Raw genomic sequence first — 17,316 nt, forward strand, 5'->3', positions numbered from 1 at the left:
AATTATTCATCTTCTCATAACACAATCTTCTTTTGATAACATTTTCTTTAATCTATTATTGTTCTAAAATCATTTTCGAAAATGCGTAATTGAACACCCCTCATCGAAAATTACATGTTTTGCATATAAATCTTCATTTTCTTTACGAAATACATAATTGTTATGTTTCTTTGAATTTGTTACTGGGAACTACATTTCAGTACTTGTCTTCGTAAAGATTATTACAAAATTTGAATAAGTTGATTTTTCACAACTTGGGGTTCAAAAAATTACTAGTTCGAATAAAAAGAATTCATATCTCTGAATATTATTATTTTAAGTCCCACAAACTAAAAAAATACTTTTATTTGTTTAGAATTATTGTGAGAGGTTATCTGATAAGTTTTATGAGCGTCACGTTTCCTAAATCTCAACGTGTGATTGTGTCATATGACTATGGGATTCGGTATAATTATCATTTAAAATAAAAGAACCTCCCAAGAGAACTCTGTGTACAACTTGGAACTCTGAATAGTCTAGAATTGTCCTTCGAAAAGGGCACTAAGAAACAAGTCAACACAATAAAAAGGCAAAGTAATTTAGGAAGAAGTAATCAACAGAATAATCTACAAATGATTTTAAAATATGGAAAAGAATGATGGGTTTTGTTGGACATCACCAAGGCAAAGACAATCGGCTGCACTTTCTAAGTTGATGGATAACAGAGTTCTACTTTTAGTTCTTTATAAACTAAAAGATTACATCCATTTTCTTTGGTGGAAAAACATAACGTATTAAATTGATCAAAATGTGGAAGCAAGGTTTTCAATAAATTTAAACAAACATTTGAGGACCTTTCGTAATGATTACCCCTTTTAGCACCTCTCTCTTAACCTGCATGTAATGAAATAAATGATCATGAGCACCATCATCTCCTCAATGATATTCATTTCATAATACATAGGGATCACAATATTAGGAAAATATTTACCCGCTGCTGTTTTGCAAATTGAGAGGATTACAACTAGAACGGCAAGACCTGCAAACACTCCCACAATAATGGCAACCGATTTCCCCACTTGATCATTGTTGGAGGAATCTGCACAAAACGCCAAGTTGAAGTAAAGCTATGCGAAGTTGAGAACTATTACTATTTTGCCCGAGATCTAACAAGAGACGCTCCTTAATTAAATACATTTTATTGCACAAAAATATACTTCCAAACTAAGAGAGAAGACAGAATTTAAGATGGTTATATTTTTTCACTTAATTCATAGTATTTATTTGAGTTAACAAATCAAAAACAAAAAGGGAAGGAAAGGGAATCTTAGACTTCGCTATAATCTCATATATATACTCATGTTAATGTTTGATAATAAAAAAAATTACAGTTTTCACATTAATATTGAAATTTACGGCAAGCTTTGATTAATTTTTTAAGCATATAATGGAAGCAAATTATCAGTGTAGGAATTTATGGAAGAATATATAACCTTTAGTTGTTGGAGGTTAAAACATGTTTCTCAGATTCCATGCTATCTTCTTTCAATTGCAGCTTTATGCCAAATCAAGTCAGTACTTGAATGAAACCAGTGGGATGCTGAGGTTCACTAGCGAATTGATAGGAAAAGAATATAGAATGTGATACTAAGTAAAAGGTATTCAAACAAAGGGATAAAGAGGAATGGCACAAAGAGGGCATTTTCCTAAATAAAGTATAAAAGCATATGTTCTCAATGCTTTCCCCCATAAAATATTATTGACCATTGCATTTCACAATTTGTTAATACCTCTGCTTCCTCTTCATTTTCTGATCGCTTTTCTACGAAGGGGTCATTTATGGCATAACTGTTCATGCTCCTCCCCCCTAGTAATTCAAATCGTATTCAAAACAATTTCATCTTTTAATGCTCCTATCTCCTAAGAATTGGATTGATTTAGTTATAATTAACTTTTTTGCCTGTGCTATCTTCGAAAATATTTTAAGCTAGGATTAGCAATAAATTAATTAGCGGCAACACTTTGAAGTAGAAAACACATCCGGGGTGGAATAAGTTGCCTTTGCATAAAAAAAATGCTTCTAGTTTTACTAAATATTAGCAAAAATAGTAAGGATTAAGTTTTTAGTCTCTAAATTTTTTTAAATTTTAATTTTTAGTCCACAAACTTTTGATTGATTAATGTCAGTCAATTTTTTTCATTAAGATTTTTAGTTCCTAAGTTTTTGTTTGACTAGTCAAGGTCTCTCAACATTTAAAAATTTTAATTTGTAGTTCCTATAAAAAAATTTGAACTCATTATTTTTATTTGTTTAATAAGATTTGAAAGATTAAAAACCAAATTTTTGAAAAGTTTAAGAACTAAAAATCTTAACCAAAAAAGTTTAAAGACTAAATTAACGTGAAAGAAAGAAGAATGAAAATGAAATGAACCTGATTCATGATAATAACCAGAGGCCCAGTATCGAGCATAACATTGTCCCAAGAACAAATCAGCTGCTGCTGCTGATCCACATAAGCTTTTCAGCTTTCCAACTGCATCTGCTATACAAGAGGAGCAATCTGATACACTTAAATCCCCCAAGCATTGTGCAAATCCTTCAACTATGCCTGAACTACTGACTCTAAATCCATTAGCTGTTTGCAAATCAGCAAGAACATCGTCTCTGCGATGGAAGAACTCGACGTCGCTAGTCGCGGCTTTACTACATTTCTTATATCTGAGACTGGTGTCCAGTTTGCCCAGGAAATCACCAGCATGCTCATATCTTACAAGGCAGCCTTCAAGTTGCAAAGAAGCCCCAAGGGCATAGGGACAAACCAACCCTATTTGGTTAACAAGTCTTCCTACACACTTTGAGCAATCAATTGGATGCAAATCGCCTCTGCACTGATATAAGCCGTATACACTTCCTTCTTGCGGTGTTAGGCTTCCATTTCCAACAGCAAAACTATTGTAAGTTATATCAGAGGATGAACTGACAACTGAAGACAGAAAGCTGTTAAGGTTGCCTTCAAAGGGTGAGTTTGGTTGGTATTTTTCTTGAGAACAGACTGCATATATGAAGATATGAGCTCTTGAAGGGTAGCCACGAGCACTCAGAACCGAAGAAAAGAAAATTAGCAGGGAAGAGAGTCTCAAAGCTAAGATGATTCTGTAACCAGACTCCAGTTGAAGACTTCTCAACATTTCTTTTTTCTTTTTGCTGGTTTTCTGCGAATATGAAGTATGAACCTTCCTTAAGTTTTGTTTTTGTGCCTTGGTTATGACAATTAAAGAGTGAGATAGTGGTTCGTTTTTTGGGCCTGTTGAATGGAGCCTTTTTCTTTAGTAAAAAAGGGCTTTTGTTTGGTCATGCATAGAGCATCAACTTTTGGTCATAAAGATTAAAATCAATATGTCCATGAACACACAAAACTATATATAGAGATTCCTATTTGTTCCATGTCTTCACATGATCCAAACATCCCCAAAAATTACAATAATTTGAAGGCTGATCTCCATTATTATCGCAATCAGATGAAGTTGTCAAACTTTCAAATGTTATGGTTGAATACTTACGCATGCTGCTTTTGAGTGGTACGTACACCTCTAAAAGCAATTGAATATAACATTAATTTCATTTCCCCATGGAGACCAAATTCCATAAAAACTTAGCTAAATTTACTTTTACTATTCACAAAAGTACATAATCACATGCATCCTGGATCCTTTTTCTGTAACTCGCCCCTACTTAAACGGCAAAATAACGAATTGTAACGAGAGAACATTTTGCTATGATGTTTCAAATGAGAGACTAAAGAATATGAAGTATTATATTTACATTCTTCACAAACTGCTGAATCTCCATTAAAACTCATGCTACTTGTGGTCATGTGTTCATTACCACAAGTAGCTAGATCTCGTGTTTGATACAGTAAGGCATCAAAAGGCAGTAACTCGACCTAAAATTGAAATCGACACTTACAGATCTTCTCTTGTAAATTTATGAAAATAATATCAGACCCCACTCTGTTTAATTTCATCAGTTTACTTAAATAAGTTATGGAAGGGAAGTTTGTCTAACAAGCTACGATTTTTTTTTTATAAAATCGCTTGTGATCATTTGTATTGTTGGTTACATACAAAGTAACTATTTTCATGTTTTCAAGATTAAAGTTATGTTAAGTCATTTAAGGTAGTTTCTAATTTTTTTAGTAATTAAAAAAAAATTGACTATTCGGTACACAAACCTTTTTTTAATAGTTTCTAATGTTTTTTGAAACTCTACTTAAAGTAACATTTTATTAAATGTTAGTTTCTAATTTTTTATATTTTATTCTTTTTTATCCTTAGTATCTTTTTTTATAATACTCTACTTGAAGTAATTATTGTTTATAATCATTAATTTAATTATTATCTTTTTTAAATAAAACAAATTTATTATTTGTTTGTTTTTTTCATTCAATCATCCTACACATTTTTATATTACACTATTTTATTTTAATCATTATACTATTTATAACATTTAATTTATTATTTTAACATTATATTTCACGAAATTGACAATGATAAATTTAAAATTAATTTTATTTTAATTTTATATTATTTCTAGATTATTTTTAAATATTATGATAATTAACACAGTAAAAGTATAATGTTTACTTAAGTGTATTTTTTTACCTAATTTTAAACTTAATTAAAAATATTTTAAGACATACAATGAGATTAATAGTAGAATATATAATATGAAAAAATATATAATAATTGAAACTAAAGTTGTAATGAAAATAATTTATCTATAAATAAAAAATTACAAAGATTCAAAACTAATTGAAAATAAAATTATATTTTATCCATAAAATAAAATTAAAATTTATATAAAATTATTATTTAAATATGTTCATTTATGTTATTTTATATTTTTCAACTACTTCAACAGATAGTTCTACTGAACATTTATAATTTAATATGCTATTTTTTTAGCTTAGCTTCCAACTTTTAGCTAACAGTTAGCTTTTCAACTTGCAACTAATTTTGTCAAACATTACCTAAGAATCTCTCTGAATAATTAATTTCTTTATGATTTGAACTATGGTCAATATGATGCTCTTATTACAGTACCAAATTTTTATGGGTAGGTATTAATTGTATTCTAGTTTTTGAGATTTTTATTTAATTACACTTTTGGTTCCTAGGTATTGCAATTCGACAGTTTTAATTCTTCAAGTTTCAATTGTGCCAATTGGATTTTCCAGATATCTTAGATGTACGATTTTAGTAACATTGATTTCAATTGTCCCAATTGGATCCCCAAGTATCATAATTGTGAGATTTTAGTTCCTTTGTTTAATAGGCCAACATTGTTAATAGACACACACACACACACACACATATACTTGGAAGATTAAAACCACACATCTGTGATACCTGAGAAATTCATTTGGCGCAATTGGAACCTACGAGACTAAAATTGAACATCTTTTTTATATGTGGGAGACCCAATTGGCACAATTGAAACAAGGAGAACTAAAATTGGACAATTGTTATACCTAGGGAACCAAAAGTGAAATTAATTGAATTTATGTGTTTGTGATAAGGATGTTAATGAAGGATCTTTTTTAAGGAAGGATTGATTAAGTATTGATTATGTTTTATTCATATATGTGTTTGTGATATGATCCATACAAAAGTTTTTTGTAACTCTATTTTTTAAAAGGTACATTTTGTTTTGAAAACCAATCCACCCCCCTCTCCTCTTGGTTTATTGAGTTCCATAATCTTTTTTCAATTGGTATCAGAGCTAAGTCTTGAAAGTTACTTAAGATCACAGTTTTTTTTAAAAGATGGGCAAAAAAAAAATCACTTTCAAAGATGGTGCATTTTTTAATCGACATCCTTTGTTAGAGGGTGAACATTTTTCTTTTTGGCAAAAGAGAATGGAAATCTTTATTCAATCAATTGATCCCGGTACATGGAATTCCATCATTAAAGGTCATTTCATACCTAATAAAGAACTGGATGGTAAATTAATACCTAAAGAATGGGATGAAATGAGAGATGATGAGAAAAGAAAAGTGCAAGATGATAAAAAAGAAAAAAAAACATTTTAACTTTTGGTTTGTCTTCTAATGAATTCTTTCGTACTACAAGGTGAAAAAGTGTAAAGGAAATTTGAAATATGCTTGAAGTCACTCATGAAGGCACAGTGGATGTGAGAAGAGCAAGAAAACACACTCTTGTATCCTAATATGAAGCGTTCCAAATGAAGAATGGGGAAACCATTTTAGAACTTCAAACAAGATTCACTCATATTATGAGCAGTCTCCTTGATCTAGGAAAAATGTTTTAAGATAAAAAGTTGAACATCAAGATTCTAAATTGTCTTACAAGAACTTGGGAACCAAAGATTACAACAATCAAGGAATCCAAGAATCTAGCTACAATGATGATGGAAGCTCTCTTCGGTAAATTACTTGCCTATGAACATGAACTGACTCCATAATCTTATGTAGAAGAAACAGAAAAGGAAAGGAAAGGAATAACACTGAAAGTCAACTCCTCAAAGGAAGAATACAAAGATAATTCTAGCAGTGAGGAAGATGTAGAGAATTTCAATTTGATGGTAAGAAAATTTGGAAAATTTCTCAGGAAGTCCAAAGACAGAAAATTCTTCAAGTCAACAACCTCCGAAGATGGAAAATTTCCTTAGAAAATATGGTGAAAAGAAAAGAAAGAAGACCAAAAAATGTGGAAGCAAAGCTTCATGATGAATCAAAAGTGATTCAAAGGTGTTTTGATGATAACAATGATGATGACAAAGGTGATGAACAAAAAGCTCAAAAGATCAAAGAACAACTCAAGTGAATCAAAGAACAATTCAAGTGAATCAAAGAACATCTCAAGTGAATCAAGAACAAGATTCAAGACTCAAGAAGAAAGCCTAGAATCAAGAATCAAGATTCAAGATCTCGAGAATCAAGATCAAGATTCAAGACTCAAGATTCAAGAATGAAGAAAAGACTCAATCAAGATAAGTATCAAAAAGTTTTTTTCAAAACTTTGAATAGCACATGAGTCTTTGACAAAACCTTTACCAAAGAGTTTTTACTCTCTGGTAATCGATTACCATATTGTTGTAATCGATTACCAATAGCAAAATGAGTTTGAAAAAGTTTTCAAACTGAATTTACAACGTTCCAAATATTTTCAAAAGGCTGTAATCGATTACAATGTTTTGGTAATCGATTACCAGTGTCCTTGAACGTTGAAATTCAAATTCAAATGTGAAGAGTCACATCCTTTCACTTAAAAGCCTTGTGTAATCGATTACACTAATTTGGTAATCGATTACCAGTGTTTGTTTCTGAAAAATCTAAAGATGTAACTCTTCAAAAAGGTTTTGACTTTTTCAAATGGGTTTTAAGTTTTTCTAAAAGTTATAACTCTTCTGAATGACCTTCTTGACCAGACATGAAGAGTCTATAAAAGCAAGGCTTTGTTTTGCATTTTCATCAATCTTTCTAACAACAATCTTGAATACTTTTCCAATCAATCATATACAATCCTTTACAAGCCTTGAATCTCTTTGAATCTCTTTGAACTTCTTCTTCTTCTTTGTACCAAAAGTTTTCTGAAGTTTTCTGGTTTTCTAAACCTTGAAAACTTGTGCTATTCATCTTTTCATTCTCTTCTCCCTTTGCAAAAAAGAATTCGCCAAGGACTAACCGCCTGAATTCTTTTGTGTCTCCCTTCTCCCTTGTCAAAGAATTCAAAACGACATAGTCTGAGAATTCTTTTGATTCTTCCCTTTCCCTAATACAAAAGTGTTCAAAGGACTAACCGCCTGAGAATTATTCACAAAGTATCAAAGGTTTAACAGCCTGAGATCTTTGCCTCAACACATTGGAGGGTACATCTTTTGTGGTACAAGTAGAGGGTACATCTACTTGGGTTTGACTGAGAACAAGAGAGGGTACATCTCTTGTGGATCAGTTCTAGTGGAGGGTACATCCACTAGGGTTTCAAAGAGAACAAGGGAGGGTACATCCATTGTGGATCTTTGCTTGTAAAAGGATTTTTACAAGGTTGAAAGAAATCTCAAGGACCGCAGGTCGCTTAGGGACTGGAGGTAGGCACGGGTTGTTACCGAACCAGTATAAAAACTCTTGTGTGTTTGTTTCCTTCTTCCCTACTATTTTACTTTCCGTTGTGCATTTAATTTTCGCTTTTACTTTCTGTTAAGTTTCTCTTCTACTCCATATTCTCTTAACAACATAAGTAAAAGCCTTAAAAGAGTAATTTTTAATTGGTAAAGATTTAGGAATAATTAATTCAACACCCCCTTCTTAATTATTCTGAGGCCACTCGATCCAACAAGTGGTATCAGAGCAGGTTTCTTGTAGGATGGCCTCCTCAAATCCCTTGTTTCCTGAAGGAAATTATATTCACAGACCACCCATTTTCAATGGTGAGGGTTACCATTATTGGAAAACCCGCATGCAAATATTCATTGAAGTCATAAATCTAAATATATGGGAAGCAATAGAATTAGGACCACATATACCCACTATAGTAGATGTAAGCACAAGTACTTCAACACAAAAACCTAGAGATCAGTGGACAGAAGAAGATAGGAGAAAAATCCAGTACGATCTCAAAGCCAAAAATATCATCACTTCAGCCCTAGGGATGGATGAGTACTTTAGAGTGTCAAATTGTACTAATGCCAAGGATATGTGGGATACTCTCCAGTTAACCCATGAAGGAACCACAGATGTAAAAAGGTCTAGAATAAATACCCTTACCCATGAATATGAGTTATTTAGGATGAATCCAAATGAAAACATTCAGAGTTTACAAAAAAAGGTTTACACATATTGTAAACCATCTTGCATTATTAGGAAAAGTTTTTCCTAATGAGGATTTAATTAATAAAGTCTTAAGATGTTTAAGTAGGGAATGGCAGCCCAAGGTAGCTGCTATTTCTGAAAGCAAAGATCTCTCTTCCATGTCTCTTGCCACTTTATTTGGTAAATTGCAGGAACACGAGATGGAACTTCAACGCCTCAATCAAAATGAAGAAAATGACAAAAAGAAGAGAAGCATAGCCCTTAAAGCCTCATCTTCAATACAAGAAGAAAACGAAAAAGAAGATTCAGATGATGAAGATTTTTCCTTTTTTGTTAAGAAATTTCAGAAATACATCAAGAAAAGATGAATTGATAGACGTCAGAATTTCAATAATGGAAGAAAATCACAAGAGGATTCTCAAGTCCTTAGGTGTTACAAATGCAACCAAATTGGTCACATCAAGGCCAACTGTCCATCAAATGAAGAATGGTCGGAGAAAAGTGAAAAGAAAAGATTTGACGAAAGAAGAACTAAGAAAGCATACATTGCATGGGATGATAATGATTCATCTGATGGTTCATAAAAGGAGATTAATCTTCTAACTAAAGATTGTGAAAGTGACGAGAACGTCTCTCAAGGATAAAAAACAAGGAGAAAAAGCATGATCCTCATCTTTGAAGATCTAGACACTTCAATTCTGAAAAAGGTAATATCAAAACCATTATCTTATTAAAATTTCTCTTAAAGTTGAAATTTTTATTCAAACAATTTGACTATGATGACTAACAATTCTTTATTTGTTTGTCTTTTGATTGTTTGAAATCATGAGTATATTTGCTTGATTGATTTTATCCTATTTGCATGATATATTCATTCATATAGTTAAGTAAAATCAATATTCTTCTTGCTTGTGTTTTGATTGTTTTTGATAAAATTGATTATCTTCATGTTTTTTAAATATTTTTTTTTGCATGACATAATATGTAAATTACATGATTAAAAAAGTTACTCGTAAAGTGTTTTCAAATTAGTTTTCATAGAAAAATACTTTGATAGAAACTCAAAACCTCTTCTCCCCTAGAAAGCTTGTTGTTTTTGTTTTCTGGCTAAAATAACCACTGGTAATCGATTACCATAATAGTGTAATCGATTACAAGCAGTTATTTCTGGCAAAGTTTCTCTCTGGTAATCAATTACCATATTTGTGTAATCGATTACGACGCGTCCCTGCATCTATATATTCAAATTTCAAATTCTGAAATCTGCAACCTTTCTCTCTCTCGAAAACCCTTGCCCCCAATTTTTCTTCCAGCCATATCTCACTCAATTCTTGCCCAAATCACTCCCCGCAAAGCCCAAACTTCATCTTTTTTCAATATCTTTCATTTGAACCGATTGAAATCCCAAAAACACTCCTCAAATGGTAGAACCATCGAAAAAGCGGAAAGGAACCTCGAGTCGGAGTCTGCGACATTCTGGGTCACAGGAAGCCCCAATTCCTCCCTCCATTCCCTCTGAATCATTATTTTTATCAGAGGAACAGCGTACACAGTACACAAACCTCTTTTCCTCTCATTCCATTGTAGACCCAAAATTCATAGATATGGAGTTCTTCTCTAATGAGAATTTTGAATGCTTCCAAGCATTTGAAAACTCCAATCTTATTCCATTTATGTCTCTAAAATTACCTGTCTATTCTGAATTAGTCAAAGCCTTTTATTCTAATTTAGAAATCCATGAAGGTACTCTAAACTCTAAAGTTTATGGGATCAAGATGGTCATTGACCAATCCCTATTTTATGATTTAACCAAATTGCCTAGTGAAGGTGTGCCTTTTGAGGGTGCACTGATTGATGAATTGAAATTCGATTTCTCTGTGCATGATGCCCACCGGTTGGTTTGCACCAACCAAGCGGATATGACCGGAAGACTTCTTGCCGGTTCATTGGCTTTTGAAAGCCGCATCTTTCATTACCTTATAGTTTGCATTTTGCTTCCTAGATCTTCAAACCTTGCCCAGGTTTCTGAAGAAGATCTCATTGTCATGTGGGCCTTTCATAAAGGTTTACAAATTGATTGGGCACATCTTGTTAGATATCGCATGCATAACGCATTGCGATTGAATGCCCCATTTCCTTATCCTCACCTTGTTACCCTCTTCCTTCAACATTTCAACATCCCTCTTGATTCTGAACCTTATGTTCCAATCAAGAGATCATTCCTTATAAGCGCTTCAGTCATAGCATCCTTTGGTTATATTAAGGAGCATGATGGCTCATGGGTAAAGAAGGGTGCTAGAAATATTGGTGAAGAAGGACATGAGGGAGAAGATTCATCTCTTCTTTTGAAGATTTTGGAAAGGTTTGATGGTCTTCAAGCCTTTGTTGGTGAGAAGTTTGATAATTTAGAATTGCAAGTGGATATGCGCTTCAATGAAATGGAGTCAAGGATGACAAAGGTTGAAGAAGATGTATCTTACATCCGGTCAAGCTTCGATCTTCCACCACCGCCGCCTCCATCATCTTAGAATTATATTTTAATATTATTACTACTTTGATTTTCAGCCTTGTATTTGGCTATATTACTATGGTATTTGAACAATTTATTATTTCCTTATTTGCATGGTTTGGTTGAACAAGTATGTTATTTGACTATGTGGATTTTATAAGTTGATCTGTTTATGATTGTTGCTTCATGGTTTTTACTTCATGATGTGGTTAATATTTTTTATGAATGTTGTATGAATGTTTAAGATATATTTGCATACTTTAAGTTTGATACGCACTTTGGCATTTTGTTGATGCCAAAGGGGGAGAAAAATAGGGATAAATCAAGAACTCACATGAGTAATCAATTTAATTTTAAGATAAGCATAAATTCAAAAACAAAGGGGGAGCATTTATAAGAGTGATCGACTAGGAAAAAGTGTGTGTGTGTTTCTTGATTTCAGAAGTTGTCATCATCAAAAAGGGGGAGATTGTGGAAGCAAAGCTTCATGATGAATCAAAAGTAATTCAAAGGTGTTTTGATGATAACAATGATGATGACAAAGGTGATGAACAAAAAGCTCAAAAGATCAAAGAACAACTCAAGTGAATCAAAGAACAATTCAAGTGAATCAAAGAACATCTCAAGTGAATCAAGAACAAGTCAAGAGTTCAAGAATCAAGAAGAATTCAAGACTCAAGAAGAAAGCCTAGAATCAAGAATCAAGATTCAAGATCTCAAGAATCAAGATCAAGATTCAAGACTCAAGATTCAAGAATGAAGAAAAGACTCAATCAAGATAAGTATTAAAAAGTTTTTTTCAAAACTTTGAATAGCACATGAGTCTTTGACAAAACCTTTACCAAAGAGTTTTTACTCTCTGGTAATCGATTACCATATTGTTGTAATCGATTACCAGTAGCAAAATGAGTTTGAAAAAGTTTTCAAACTGAATTTACAACGTTCCAAATATTTTCAAAAGGCTGTAATCGATTACAATGTTTTGGTAATCGATTACCAGTGTCCTTGAACGTTGAAATTCAAATTCAAATGTGAAGAGTCACATCCTTTCACTTAAAAGCCTTGAGTAATCGATTACTCTAATTTGGTAATCAATTACCAGTGTTTGTTTCTGAAAAATCTAAAGATGTAACTCTTCAAAAAGGTTTTGACTTTTTCAAATGGGTTTTAAGTTTTTCTAAAAGTTATCACTCCTATGAATGGCCTTCTTGACCAGACATGAAGAGTCTATAAAAGCAAGGCTTTGTTTTGCATTTTCATCAATCTTTCTAACAACAATCTTGAATACTTTTCCAATCAATCATATACAATCCTTTACAAGCCTTGAATCTCTTTGAACTTCTTCTTCTTCTTTGTACCAAAAGCTTTATGAAGTTTTCTGGTTTTCTAAACCTTGAAAACTTGTGCTATTCATCTTTTCATTCTCTTCTCTCTTTGCCAAAAAGAATTCGCCAAGGACTAACCGCCTGAATTCTTTTTGTGTCTCTCTTCTCCCTTTTTCCAAAAGAACAAAGGACTAACTGCCTGAATTCTTTTGTGTCTCCCTTCTCCCTTGTCAAAGAATTCAAAATGACACAGTCTAAGAATTCTTTTGATTCTTCCCTTTCCCTAATACAAAAGTGTTCAAAGGACTAACCGCTTGAGAATTCTTTTGTATCCCCATTCACAAAGTATCAAAGGTTTAACAGCCTGAGATCTTTGCCTCAACACATTGGAGGGTACTTCCTTTGTGGTACAAGTAGAGGGTACATCTACTTGGGTTTGACTGAGAACAAGAGAGGGTACATCTCTTGTGGATCAGTTCTAGTGGAGGGTACATCCACTAGGATTTTAAAGAGAACAAGGGAGGGTACATCCCTTGTGGATCTTTGCTTGTAAAAGGGTTTTTACAAGGTTGAAAGAAATCTCAAGGACCGCAGGTTGCTTGGGGACTGGAGGTAGGCACGGGTTATTGCCGAACCAGTATAAAAACTCTTGTGTGTTTGTTTCCTTCTTCCTTACTATTTTACTTTCCGTTGTGCATTTAATTTTCGCTTTTACTTTCTGTTAAGTTTCTCTTCTACTCCATATTCTCTTAACAACATAAGTAAAAGCCTTAAAAGAGTAATTTTTAATTGGTAAAGGTTTAGGAATAATTAATTCAACCCCCCCTTCTTAATTATTCTGAGGCCACTCGATCCAACAGAAAATAGAAAAAATCCTACATAGCTTGGAAAGATATTGCATCAACAACCTCCGACTCTTCTAGTGATGAAGAAATTGCAAATGTATGCTTAATGGCGAAGTCTATGAATGATCCATCAACCAATGAAGAAATTGAGGTAAATCTTGATTTTGAAGAAATTTTGAAGCATTTAATGAAATGCATGAAGAAGCTCAAAGGCTTGTTGTTTTAAACAAAAATCTGAAAAGCGAACTGAAATTGCATATCACTAAATTGGCTTCAACACAAGGTGAGTTGGATAAATTGAAACAAGAAAATGAAAAAAATTATTTCAAGATGTAAAATCAATGGTTATGATTATACCTCTACTTCTTTTAACATGGATGATTACAAGTCTTTGCAAACCAAGTTTGAAAGTTTCAAAAAGAATCACTATGCAGAACGTATGAAGTTACAAACTGAGTTTTCCTATCTTAAAAGATCTATTTGGAAAATTAAACAAAGGAAAAAAGTGATCTTAATCACACGCTCAGTTTGCAAAAGCATACTACTGATAAGAGTAGCTTAGGGTATAATAAGCAAACCACCTATTCAAAGAAAACTAAGTTTGTATCCTCAAAAGGGGTGAACCCAAACAAGGTCTCCAGAAATGGGAACATAGCGTATTCTAAGATAAATGCAAAGACATGTCGTTATTGCATGAAAAGAGGTCATACATCATAGAAATGCTATGTTAGAAGATTTGATGTTCCAAGAGGAAAATGTATCTGGATTCCAAAAGATTTATTTATGAAGATTAACCCCATTGGACCCAACTTAAATTGGGTACCACCTCTCTCTAATTGATTTTATCTTGTAGGTGTGCCTAAAAGCAAGGGATTCACCATGGTACTTGGATAATGGCTGCTCTAGGCACATGAAGGGTGACAAGTCCAAACTCTCTGACTTTGCGTCAAAAGATGGAGGATATGTCACTTTTGGAGACAATAATAAAGGAAAAAATAATGGGAGAAGGAAATATTGAAAATCAGCACAAAACTCAAATAAATAATGTTCTATATGTGGATGGACTAAAGCAGAACCTCCTAAGCATTAGTCAACTTTGTGACAAAGGCTTCAAAATTGAATTCAACAAGAATTGTTGTCTTATAAGTGAAATCATGTTGTTTGGTAAAGTTACATTGGCAAGAGAATAAGTAATATATATATATATATATATATATATATATATATATATATATATATGCTAAACATTGAACATGCATCATCTTAATCATCTAGTTAGGAAAGACTTAGCAATTGGTCTTCCAAAACTCAAGTTTGAGAAAAATAAATTGTGTGAAGCTTGTAAAAAAGGGAAGCAAGTTAAAAACTCCTTATAATGAAACGTTGTTTTTACTTCAAAACCCCTTGAACTATTTCACATTGATTTATTTGGTCCCTCTAGAACTATGAGTTTAGGTGGAAATTACTATGGCTTAGTAATAGCGGATGATTACTCAAGGTTCACATGAACTTTAAAAAAAAAAAAAAAAAAACTGAAGCTTTTGATGCTTTTCGCAAACTTGCCAAGGTGATTCAAAATGAAAAAGGTCTCAACATTGTTTCACTTAGAAGTGATCATGGAGGTGAATTTCAAAATGAGTCTTTTGAAAAATTTTGTGAAGAAAATGGATTTCACCATAATTTTTCTGCCCCAAGAACACCTCAACAAAGTGGAGTTGTAGAGAGGAAAAATAGATCCCTTGAAGAAGGTGCAAGAACCCTTCTAAATGAAACAAGGTTACCTAGTACTTTTGGGATAATGTTGTACATACTATTTGTTACACCTTGAACAGAGTACTTATTAGACCTATTTTGAAGAAAACTCCTTATGAACCATATAAAGGAACAAAACTCAACATTTATCACCTAAGAGTTTTTGGTTGCAAGTGTTTCATTTTAAACAATGGTAAAGACTCTCTTGGCAAATTTGATGCAAAGACTGATGAGGCTATCTTTCTTGGTTATTCGTTGCATAGTAAGGCATATAGAGTATTCAATAAAAGAACTCTAAATGTTGAAGAATTTGTACATGTAGTTTGTGATGAAACTAACTCTATTGTTCAAGAAAATTCTATAGAAGAATATGCAAGTTTTCAGGAAAAGGATTCTGCTCTTGAAGATGACATCAAGGCTGAAGAACTTGAACAAAACAAAGTAATCTCTACGACAACGCCTAAAGAAGTTCCTAGAGAATGGAGGACTCGGAAAGATCTCTCATTGGATAACATAACTGGAGAAATTTCAAAGGGTGACTCTACACGTTCTATACTTAGGATTCTATGTAACAACATGGCTTTTATTTCTCCGATTGAACCAAGAAACATTGATGAAGCCTTGTCTGATGAACATTGGTTAATGGAAATGCATGAAGAGCTAAATTGGTTTAAGAGAAATGAAGTATGAGACTTAGTTCCTAAACCAACCTTTCACAAGTCAATCAGAACCAAATGGGTGTTTCGAAATAAACTTGACGAATATGGCATCATAGTAAGAAATAAAGAAAGATTGGTTGCAAAGTGATACAACCAAGAAAAAGGTATTGACTATGATGAAACCTACGTTCCAATTGCAAGGTTAGAAGCTATAAGATTGCTGCTTGCATTTGCATATATCATGGATTTCAGACTTTTTCAGATGGATGTAAAAAGTGCCTTCCTCAATGGTCGCATTGAAGAAATAGTGTATGTAGACCAAACACCAGGTTTTTTGGATTATGAGCATCCTAACCATGTCTAGAGACTGAAAAAGATTCTATATGGTTTGAAGCAAGCACCAAGGTCATGGTATGAAAGATTAGGTAGTTTTTTAACTGAGCAATCTTTCACCAGAGGTCAAGTTGACAAAACTTTGTTTATCAAGAAAGTAAACAATGAATTGTTAATTGTTCAAATATATGTTGATGATATTATATTTGGTGCTACTAACGAAACCTTGTGCAAGGAAGTTTCATGTTGTATGCAAAAAGAATTTGAGATGTCTATGATGAGAGAATTGAACTTCATTCTAGGACTCCAAGTCAAGCAGATGAAACATGGAACCTTCCTCAGTCAAACCAAATATTGTATAGAACCGATTAATAAATTCGGTGTGGAAAAATTCAAAAAAGCATCTACTCCAATGGCTACTTCAACCTAACTTGACTTAGATGAGAAAGGTAAATCAGTAGATGATTCAAGGTATAGAGGTATGATTGGATCACTTCTCTACCTAACTACAAGTAGACTGAATATCATGCTAAGCGTTTGCTTATATGCAAGATACCAGTCCAATCCTAAGGAATCTCACCGAACTACCGTTAAAAGGATCATTAAGTATCTTAAGGGCATAACCAATGTAGGTTTGTGGTATCCTAAAGGTACCTCTTTAAATTTAAGAGGCCTTTCAAATTCTGATTTTACAAGATGGAAATTAGATAGAAAAAGCATAAGTGGGACATGCCACCTATTAGAAAGCTCTCTAGTGTACTGAAATTGCAAGAAACAAGCTTGTGTAGCACTTTCTACTACTGAAGTTGAATATATAGCTACAGGAAGTTGTTGTGCTCAAAGTCTCTGGATGAAGCAACAACTTAATGGCTTTGGAGTAAACCTTGATCATATTCCTCTAAAATGTGACAACATAAGTGCGATCAATCTAACAAAAAATTATGTCATGCATTCTAGGACTAAACACATAGAAATAAGGCATCATTTTCTTAGAGATCATGTGTTAAAAGGCGACTGTCGCATTGAGTTCATCGATAGTGAGCATCAATTAGTAGACATTTTCTCTAAATCACTTGCTAGAGA

The 17,316-nt window shown here is 32.8% G+C and overlaps 1 protein-coding gene across 2 annotated transcripts in view; it reads right to left on the reverse strand.

The window, feature by feature from the left end:
- Positions 1-552: 552 nt before the first annotated feature.
- The window catches only part of LOC100806098 (plasmodesmata-located protein 8), a 35,631-nt gene continuing 18,867 nt past the window's right edge, over positions 553-17,316 (reverse strand). The window contains exons 3-5 of one of the 2 annotated variants that reach the window (XM_006591192.4): positions 2,412-3,192; positions 971-1,078; positions 553-873 (exon numbers count right to left, since the gene is read on the reverse strand). In XM_006591192.4, coding sequence (XP_006591255.1) covers positions 869-873; positions 971-1,078; positions 2,412-3,168 — 870 coding nt within the window. In that variant the 5' untranslated portion in view covers positions 3,169-3,192 and the 3' untranslated portion in view covers positions 553-868. Of the gene's footprint in view, positions 874-965; positions 1,079-1,472; positions 1,590-2,411; positions 3,193-17,316 lie in introns of those variants that run through there. The other variant, XR_005887259.1, reaches the window with a different exon arrangement.

The sequence above is a fragment of the Glycine max genome, chromosome 11 (assembly GCF_000004515.6).
Source record: "Glycine max cultivar Williams 82 chromosome 11, Glycine_max_v4.0, whole genome shotgun sequence".
In the NCBI taxonomy this organism is placed as follows: Eukaryota; Viridiplantae; Streptophyta; class Magnoliopsida; order Fabales; family Fabaceae; genus Glycine; species Glycine max.